The sequence below is a fragment of the Lytechinus variegatus genome, chromosome 6 (assembly GCF_018143015.1).
Source record: "Lytechinus variegatus isolate NC3 chromosome 6, Lvar_3.0, whole genome shotgun sequence".
NCBI lineage: Eukaryota > Metazoa > Echinodermata > Echinoidea > Temnopleuroida > Toxopneustidae > Lytechinus > Lytechinus variegatus.
Genome location: NC_054745.1, coordinates 28,965,510 through 28,976,565, shown reverse-complemented (window position 1 = coordinate 28,976,565; position 11,056 = coordinate 28,965,510). Strand labels below are relative to the sequence as shown.

The 11,056-nt window shown below is 34.0% G+C and overlaps 1 protein-coding gene across 1 annotated transcript in view; it reads left to right on the top strand.

The window, feature by feature from the left end:
• Positions 1-6,437: 6,437 nt before the first annotated feature.
• Positions 6,438-11,056, top strand: part of LOC121417691 (uromodulin-like) — a 29,294-nt gene continuing 24,675 nt past the window's right edge. The window contains exons 1-3 of the mRNA XM_041611425.1: positions 6,438-6,501; positions 6,928-7,023; positions 9,750-9,925. Of these exons, the coding sequence (XP_041467359.1) occupies positions 6,438-6,501; positions 6,928-7,023; positions 9,750-9,925 (336 nt within the window). The remainder of the gene's footprint in view (positions 6,502-6,927; positions 7,024-9,749; positions 9,926-11,056) is intronic.

Below are 11,056 nucleotides of genomic sequence, written 5' to 3'. Positions count from 1 at the left end.
GACAAAGTTTTATGGTGAACAGGGGTTTGCGCATGCTGTGCCGGAACTTTGGGATAGCATCCCACAAAATTTAAGGCAAGTTGACACAATTGGGCAATTTAAAACTGCATTGAAAACATATTTATTTAACTGAAAAGAATATTAACAAAGCATTACCAGCAGCTTTCCCTCATCTTTCTTTTTCTCCTAAAGCGCATTGAGACCTTTGTAATGTGTAATGCGCTATATACAAAAGCTGTTCTATCATTATATTATTATTTACAGATTACCTCTCATATCCAAATCAATAATCTCTTTTTTTAACCCCAACAAACCCCTCCGAAATAATCACTATTGTTCGTTCCCTTCATAATTCTAGATCTTCTGGTTGCGATGGCATTCACATGTCTCTTCTTTAGCAAATAATTCACCCTCTTGCTAGCCCTCTGACTCACATATTTAATAACTCCCTATCCCAAGGTGTTTTTTCCAGACTTATTCAAAATAGCAAAATTAATCCAATCTTTTAAAAAAGGCAACACTCACGAAATAAGTAATTACCGTCCCATTTCCTTACTTTCAACAATATCTAAAATTCTAGAAAAAATAGTTTACACAAGACTTTATAATTTCATAAACAAATATAACATTCTAAATTGTAATCAATATGGTTTTAGAAAAAAAATATTTAACGGACTTAGCATTGCTTCAAATTTATGACAAAATAACAAATGCCAAAGCGAACAAAGAACACGTAATTGGCATTTTTTGCGATATTAGTAAAGCGTTTGACACCCTCAACCATGAAATTTTACTCTCCAAACTCAGCCATTATTGAATACGAGTTCAATGTCTCTCATTTTTTAAAGACTACTTGATTAATCGATGGCAATATGTCAATTTCAACAGTTGCGACTCCGATTCCCTTTTAGTTCGATGTGGTGTCCCTCAAGGTTCCATTTTATGCCCACTTTTATTTTTGCTCTACATTAACGACATTATTAGAACTTCCTCTATTTTATCCTTCGTTTTATTTGCCGACGACACCAATATATTTTATTCTCATAGAGACCTAAATTCATTAAACAATATCGTAAATCGTGAAATTGATAAAGTATCAAACTGGTAATTTATCTTACCTGGCTCAAGTATTTCTTTCGTCCCGTATTGCATTTTATAATCTGTTTTTGATTTTCTATTATCTTTTTTAATTGTATATGTGATACTTTGGGCTGGTCGTGTGTTGTATGAATGTGTGAGAATGTGTTTGTACTGATGGATGATTATTGTAAGCACTGCGAATCTCATAGATCTACTCCTACTCAATTTCTATGTACACAATGTATATCAGATATATTCCCTTTCAATCATTTTATTGACGATTATGAATACTATTGGTCATTGTATAATTTCTTTTGCCTTAATCACAGCATTGACACCAAATGAATTGGAAATATGAAAATAAATCCATTTAATATGAACAATACTCAGCAAAATAATTTCTCAATGACACTGTTGTTGATGATGACTTTCAGTGCATATCTCAAGGTGAAAGTAATTACATATTTCCAGAAGAATTTCATGAAAGATTTACTAATTACAAGGATTATTTTTGCAATAAGTCATTTAAATATGAGAAGTTTATGTAGGAATTTTGATAACTTTTAGATCATTTCGTCATCTTTAAGGTATAATTTTGATATCATAGGTGTGACGGAAACATGGTTTACTCCTAAAACTCACCACAGTATGTATAATGTAAACAATTATTCTTTAGCTCAAATTTCAAGCGGGAACGAAATGGTGGAAGTGTCGCTATTTATATATGGCCATGCGTTTTAAGTTGGGCCCGCAAATAGGTGGTATCGTTACATATGCACGACAAGCACAGAAAGAATTAATGGTATAAAACTTGAAATACATTTGCTACATGGGTATATTTGGTATCATATTAAAGGGAATCTTTATACCAATTACTTAAAAGAAAAAGAAATACTTGAGATTACTTCGTTTACCAGTAATTAGCAATTATGTAACATCAATTGGCCATTTTTGCATGGTGGTAGACGAGGGGAGCATGACGAGGGGAGCATAAATTTTCATTTCATTAAGAAACTAAATGTGTAACATCACAGTACCTAAATATGTAATAGTTTTGGGGCTCACTTGCTTATTCTTCAATCATAAGTGGGTCAAATTTGAACTTTTAAGTTTAAAGGGTACCTAATTAAGCTAATTAGTATAATTAATTGACGTAAAACATGAAATTAACATGATTGAAATTGTGACTGTCTGATGTATAGGAAATGAGGAGAGATGAAATACAGTTGTGGGTTACACCTTGAATAAAATTTAGAAGAGCTCTGCATAAATTTCAAAAAGAAAAGCACAAACTAATTAAAGGCTTCAGAGATAAATCAATCTATTGTTTTAATAATTATGACCTCATGGTTTCAATATTGACAGCGTAGACTGATAGTGATAACTTTGTGTCAGAATCTTCAGATTACTCTGGTAACATAATAGATATAAATACACCTTTTATGCAATTTTAATTAATGAAAACTTGTTTGTTGCAATAAAGTCCTCATCTGATTCTATTTACTATTTTCTTAATGTTACATCAGACTGCTTCTTTAAATCAGTAAATGACACATACATGTATTTGGCTGGCACAAAAGTGTTCAGAGAATATTTTTCCAAATTATACAAAAAAACTAAACAAAAAAGTACTTGAGAATGAAACTGGTACAAAGATTAAACTAAACAGAGGCAAATGTACCCATAGAAATATGTTCTGTGCATTGACATTCAATTGACCCAGTACCAAGAGACCATGTCCTGCAGAATGTTGAGCAAGAGGGTATATTTAAAATATAACACTCTAAAATAACATACTGTAATCAAAGTATTTTTGCCAGGTGTCTGGATTTATTTATAACTTGTCAGTTGTTTTTGTTGACACTAATTTTAAATAATTTAAGCAGTAATGAGAACTTTTCATTGTGCATTCACATTTTCCCTATATTTACATGTATATGTTAAACCTGACTCTCAGTTGTCAACCTGTGGTCCACCGGTCTTTGAGCCAAGAGGTGACAAATCCCACAATTTGAGTCAAATGAAATCATTTTTTATTCATAATAACCACAGTAAATATATTATAATATACTGGTTAGTGTTTGCAAGTGTATTTATGCAACTAAAGGCAAGACTAATTAATATTTTAGGGGTAAATCAAGCATTGATACATATTTACCCGCAAAAATTGTGATGTGAAATTTGGTCTTAAAAGATGATTGCGCCCAGTTATTTTGGTAGAGTTATCCCCAACAAGTTATATATCACTGGAAAGGTCTCACTCTAAAGAGTTGAAATATGCATGTTATTTCCCTATAGGGTGTAAAGTTTATCTGATACTCAGATTTATTGGGAAGTATGTTTTTTTCACAGTTTTCCACATATTTTGACCTCTAACTTTTTATGAAATTACCCTATGCCTTTTCTGATTGCATTTTTGAATTCCTCAGACAATTTCCTTTCAGAATATATATACTTTTATGGGTAAAGGGTGTCTAACATAAGAAAAAAATACAATTGTATAAAATGGTGCGATTTTCGAGAAAAATTTGAGTTGTAACGGAAATGGGCCCAACTTAAAACGCATGGCCATAAACAATTGTATTGATTATGTGATTCGAAATAACTTTTCTTTATGCTTACCTGATATTGAAGTACTATTTATAGAACTCAAAGAATCCCTTACAAACTCTGTAATAGGTTGTGAGTGTAGACCCCCTATCATCCTTTAATGGCAAACTTATTTTATGTTTAGAAGCATTGGGCAAGGAAAAGAAAAATATTTATATGATGGGTGATTATAATGTTGACTTACTCAATTACCAAAAAACACTCCAAAACAAATGTTTTTTTTTTAGAAACAATGTTCTCTCATAACTTGTTTCCTGTCATAAGTAAACCCACACGAGTTACATCAAGATCGTGTACACTTATTGATAATATTTTTATTAATACTTTTCATGAAAATTTTGAAACTGGTTTGCTATACACATATATTTCTGATCATTTTCTTATGTATTGTCTAATTAATGTAAAAATAAAGTTGGAAAACATGTACATGTATCTAATAACCAAAATCCCAATAAGAGGTCAGTTACTCATAAGGGTATACAAGAATTCAAAAAGAAGTTGTTGCAAATTGATTGGTCGCCAATTTACATGAGTAATGACACAAATGCTAGTTATGACTATTTTTTATATAAATTTACCACACTTTATGACGATTGTTTCGCATTAATAACTCAAAATATTCGTAAAAGAGAAATAAGAAAACCATGGATCTCAAATGGCTTATTATTATCCATAACAAATAAAAATCGTATGTATAGACCATATCTACAAAATCCCTGTGAGAAATTAAAGCAAAAGTATTCTGTTTATAAAAACAAACTCACATTTATTATAAGAAATGCTGAAAACCAATATCACTGTGAAATATTTCAGAAATGCAAGGGTGATTTAAAAAGAACCTAGAATGAGATTAATCATATACTTGGTAATAAAAAAGAAATATAATTCCTCAAGAAATGTATTTTGCAAATAATAGATTTTCTTCCCAAGATGGGAAATTGTTAAAGGGTTTAATTCATACTTTGCCAATATTGGCCAGAATATATCAAATTTCATTCCAACTGGATCTGATTCATTTGAAAAGTATTTAAAATCAAATCATGTTACCTCTTTTTTGTGAAACCAACATCTGCTGATGAATTGATAAAGATATGTGATTCATTTGATCCATCTAAGTCATGCCGCAGTGATAATATATCTCCGAGAGTAATAAAAGAGTCGATATTTTATTTTGTCAAACCACTTTGTAATATTTTCAACAAATCATTTTCATCACGTGTTTTTCCAGATTCACTAAAATAGCAAAAATAATTCCATTATATAAAAAGAAATGTGCTGAAAATTTGATAACTATAGACCTGTAGCCATCTTGTCAATATTTTCCAAATCACTGGAAAAAGTGATGTGTAGCATATTATATGATTTTCTTTCAAAGTATGATGTATTAATCAATGAACAATTTCGATTTCGAAAGGGTCACTCAACTGCTCAGGGTGTATTAAATTTGTCAAATCATATTTTAAATGACATGGATAATGGTAATTTTTGTATAGGGCTTTTTATGGACCTTTTTAAGGCATTTGACACCATCGACCACCATATCCTTCTAAAAAATTATGATATTATGGAATAAAAGGAGTATGTTTGGACTGGTTTAAATCATACTTAATGGACATAAAACAGTATGTGGTGGTCGGTGGTGTCATTTCAAACTTAAAAGAACTAATGTGTGGGGCTCCACAAGGTTCTGTTTTGGGGCCTCTCCTGTTCTTGTTATATATCAATGATATTACAAAATGCTCAAATCTATTTCGTTGTTCTCTCTTTGCTGACGACACAGTTGTCATATTATCTCACAAAAATATTCACTCACTTATATCATCAGCCAACTTTGAATTACGTAAACTGACATCCTGGTTTAAGAGCAATAAATTTTTTCCCTAAAATTTTAACATTCTGAAAAAAAGGTGTGCTTGCAATGCAAAGCGCGAGTAGAAATTTTTGATACAGATTTTCAGATGATAATCGAACATTCCGAGCATTTTTTAAAAATCAATTTATAAATCACACACATTAATGAAAGTTCGATTTCCGAGGAGAAATATGTTTGCATATTGACTTCCAAACTTGATATGTAAGCTCGATAATTTTTTAACAAGATATGTGAATCACTTAACAGGCAATGCTAGCGCGAAGCGCGAGCGAAAATTTTATATAGTGACATAAAATATCATTTTCTAAGTCTTCCTCTCATCTTATTTTATTCACTCGTCTTTCTCCTCTTCATTTTTCTCATTTTTTTTCCTTTTTTCTTTCTCCCCCCTTTGTTTTGTGCTCCGCCAGTAGGGGGGGGGGGGGGTGCTGGCCCCTTTTGCAATTCATCGTAAACTATAATGGTAACACGACGAACGTGGTTGGCTGGCGCATTCGTAAGCTCAAGCTGCGAACGAAATATGACGATTATCGCCGGACATATTTCAAGAAAAATAATATTTGACGTTCAAACGTTTTGTTTTCTCCGTCAAAATATGGGAATTAATGACCAATCAAAGAGGTTAAATTGTGAATTCGTCAACTACTAACTCGTCCACTTATCACATGGTCTACTTTCATTTAGTCTAATACAATTCAGTCCATCAATATTTTGTCTAACAACCATTTGGTCCATTTAACGTTTTGTCTAATCATCACTTCGTCTTATCATAATTTCGTCTCATTTCAGTTGGTATATAGATATCCATGTCATTTTTATTCATTTTGCATAATTTAACACTTAGTCCAATTCAACAAAATGGTATATGGACGAAATGGCTATTGGACCAACTATTTATCATACAGAATGGAAGAAACTGAATCAAAGTAGACCATGTGGTGAGTGGACGAACTGATGGTAGACCAAATTATAGTAGAAGAGTTTGCAATTGAATGAATTGGCATTAGACGAATTGGAAATAAACCATCGAAGAGTGTGGGCTAGCACACCCTTTTTTCCGTAGACGCTGTAGTTAAGCGTCGGTCTAACCTCCATTACGAGCCAAATCAAGGCCGTGATCGGTAGTTTGATGGAGGAAGATACCACAGACCCAGACGAAGTCTCATCGAAGCATATTCACAGACAGAAATACACTTCGGTCTACTGTGCAGGTTATTGTAGATCATTTTTACCAGTTTTGTATCATTTGAAAGCTTAGGAAGTCAATAAAATATTGAGAGACCTATATGATTGTTGATTTAGGGTGGCAGGTTTGTTTACCTCATCATGTTACTGTTCGCATGTTTTTATCATTATTATTTCAGAATCTTGTTCTGACCCGTGCATGAATGGAGGGACTTGTGAGGGAGGCACTTGTACTTGCCTTGAAGGATTTACTGGCACTGCATGTGAGGAAAAGAGTAAGTTGCTTTTTAAATTCGCATTCTTCTTTAACTCACGAGATTGACATACTGCCATGCGCGAAGGTGTATGATTGAAACAATCAAGTTAGTTCACAGATTTGACCAGGAGGAAATCCCAGATCTTGGTCAGGTGAATGGGTATGGTAGAGGTCATGGTTTTTTTAAAGCTGTAAATTTCAATGTCCGTCGTCACGAAGAATCGTTAAAAAAGGTCGAATTTACATTAGAATGTGAATACTCTTAGTAACTTTGTTAATATATAAAAACCGTCATTTTTAACAGCATCCCGTGAATGTAGACTTTGGGGACCGAGAACGTCATTACATATAACGTGCACAGCAATGCCCCCTCTAACTTTAACAAGATGTTTCCTAAAATAAAACTTGCTTTATTATTTACCACAAACAGTTTTGTGGTCACATTGGGCATGTTGGCGGCTCAAGACACGATATTCTTCAATAGAGTTAAAACGCGGATAGGGGTGGGAAATTGATTAGGTTCCAGTCCGAGTACGTTTTGATTTGCCAGAACTGTTCTTCGGATAATCTGTGTAGCAATGTCTCTTCTACCTTTCCCAGAAAAATAATACAAGTACAAGTTGGCTTTGCAGATATAGTAGAAATGCAGATTGGCCACATTGGGGCTGCAAAACATTAAACCTCTCTGCCTAAATAACATTTAGTTTTGGAACTCGTAATTGATTTGTAATCATTGTTATCAAATGTATGTTTGATTTGTACATTATTTGCTTATAATGTTGATAATGGAAATGGAAAATAAACTTGAACTTGAACTATATAGGCTAATGATGTCATATCCCCACTTGTTATTTTGTATTGTACTATGTAAAACTAGGTTTATTCCAAATTGCTTTACCAAGAACTGAAACAATTGGATTGACAACTGATATAATGCATTAGTTAGTTATTGTCGCAACTAAATTCATCATATTGGAGACACATCATTTACACATTTATGAAAAAATGAAACATTCATGAGTTCATGTAATAACATGGGAAAAAGGAAAGTGGGAATGCGACATCATCAGCCGACCTAATGACGATGTGCGTACAGTGCGTCCAACAAAAAAACGAAACCGAGATTTATCATAACTTAATCACAAATACAATAGACAAATGACCTTTCTTGTACAGCTTAGATTCTCTTGTTTGATCTGAAATTACTTAGATTATTTCTTATTCAGGCATGAGTGAGCAAAAACAATTTGACTATCCCTTAAGGGTAAATTTGGAATGAACCAAGACCTGGTTCGGATAACGCAGGAAAGCGACAAGAAAAAAAAAATAACACGGCCGGCGTGCCAAGGATTGAAAATAAGGAACGAGGAGAAATATGGGCTACATATAACATTAGGCTTGCTAAAGTTTATGCATCAATGGTCGCAATCAGGGCAAAATGTCCTTAGCCAAGGCCTGAAATATCTTTGTTATTTTTTATATGTCCTACCTATAGTAAAGCTTTACGCTGGCAAGTGTTACCATCAAAAAGTCTCTTAATATTTACCTTGGCTAAATCTTCAACATATCCAAAGCAGACTGGGGCCTCTGTTCTATACGGTCGCAGTAAGGGCTCTTCATCTGTATATTCAAAAGACTCTTTAACACCCCCCCCCCGTATGAACTCTTCCTACATTAAGCTTTACGTTCAATCACTGGCGTACAGGGGGTGGGGGTGTTGGTTCCACACCAAAGAGGGAAATAAAGAATATAGGATGCAAGGTAATGAAAAGAACAGAAAACAATGAAATATGTATTTACTGAATATATTCTAAAAATCTATCAGATGATTAGAATTTCATTTTAAAAGGCCATTTTTTTCGGACTCGCTTCACTCGCTGGCGATTATTTTTTTTTATTTCTCCACAGCGCTATGTTGTGAGCCCTGAAAAGACTTATTTCATTCGCGCAACTCCGTTGACTTAAAGTGCTCTGTAAAAGATATGTATTGTATATATCTGCAATTTGATTAAAAATAGCTATAATCTGTACGGTTTAAAATGGATTTGATATCATAAGGTTCCGGGGCTCCGCCCCGAAACCCACCCGTATAGCACGAATGGTTAGGTCATTGCCCAAAAAAGTTCTGCAACCAAGAAAAAAAAGGATAAAAAAACATACCATACTGCACACCTCTTTTTTTTTGTTTGTTTTGGGCACTTCACGCTACCGCTGCATATAGATCTTGGCGTAAAAATGATTAGAAAGAAAATCCCGTTCGCAGTGGCGTACAGACAAAAAAATAGGAAAGTAAAGGAAAGAGAGAAGGGTTAAAATGATCATATTTTCTGAATGCTATGTCAAAGTCTTCTACAAAATTCGATTTCTGTGATGAAATTGTCAACAAAAATTCTCGCTTGCTTCACAACTTTTTTGTTGAAATAAATTCTGCCCCCAACCTGAATTATTTTGGCTCATTACACCACTGCCTATTAACACCTTGATTATGACCGGATTTTTTTTTATTTTGCTCTTTCCCCCCCCCCCCACCAAAGACCCCTGTTACGCCTCTGTGTTTAAGTGCTGCAGTCTAGTGGTTTTCTCACTTATTATCATTCCCCCTATAGCAAAGATATTATTTTTGTCACCAGTATTATTCATCATCATTATAATCATCAATACCATCTTTATCATCGTCGTCGTTATAATGGGGATTGTACGACGTACAGATAAAAATGCAATTGTGTTTTATGTTTTTTTTTTCAGTTACATCAGTAACGTGCGAAAGTGACTCTATGACCGTTATCATACATATTGATCTTTTTGTCGGCATTGACCCAGAAGATGTTCATTTTCGAGACAGTACCTGCCCATCTTCCCGTACCAATTCTACTCATATAGAACTTAGTACGAAGTATGACGAGTGTCTTACCACCAGAACGGTAATTAGTTTTATTTTTGTGGGGGTGTCAGAAGTACTAGATTTACTCTGACGAGGAATAAGGTTCTACTTCAATGAACAAGTAGTCACCCTATGATAGAATTAGACCATATTATAGTCAAATCGGATCTTACTTATTGGAAATATACATATTTTTTTCAATTGATTTAAGTACATATGAATGTCAACATTATTTTACTAAAACAGGTTAGGAGGAATATAGGCTCGGGTAAGTTATTTTTTTTGAAGGTTCAGGTTATATACTTTATAATGGTATCTCTGAGGTAAAATGTCGAAGGTCGGTGTCAAAATTCACAGATTCTTACAGGAAATGAAAATATAATAAAAATAAATCACTTAGAATGTACATTCACCCATAAGATGTTAAGGTCAAAGGCCAATGAGCTTCTAATATACCCTGTAATAAATATTGGGTAAATTTCCTACCATCACGAGGGTAATTACATGTATGTGTCCAAACAATTTTGGACATTATTTTACCCAATGCGGGAAGCATAATGCCCAGTAAGCTTAAAAAATAAGCAACAATTACTTTAGAATTTTTATCACATTGGATAAATGAAAATGCCCAAAAGAAATGTCAAATGTTGGTTGGACACAAAATTACCCTCTTTTATACAGTTACATACGCTTTCACTTGGGACTGGAGCTTCTGACTAGCATAGCTGACTGGGAACATTTCTCCCATTTCCTCGCCTGTTTGAAGGAGGACTAGCTGGACACGTTGGATGCATCTGTACGTAGATGTCTGGAAGTTGTAGAATAGGAGAAGAAGTCAGACATGATTTTTGTGTTTTAAACGCATCTTTGTGACTACCTCCCCATGCAATCAGATTGGGTAGCTTTGCTTTTGTAAGATCCGTCCGTGGAGATGCAATGGTTTGCAAAGTTTGGGATTTCGCGTCGGTTGTATCCGACAAACTCAAGGAAAAGTCGTAACTCATTCTTTATGCGTGATGGATTTGCCTCTTGTACGTTTTCTATCTTGTCACCTTGAGACTGACGTTTTCCATGGCCTAGAAACTGAATTGAATAGCATCCGACTTCACACTTACCGGGGGGGGGGCAGTCAAATATATTGCTGTACACACGCTTGCCCCCCCCCCAAAAA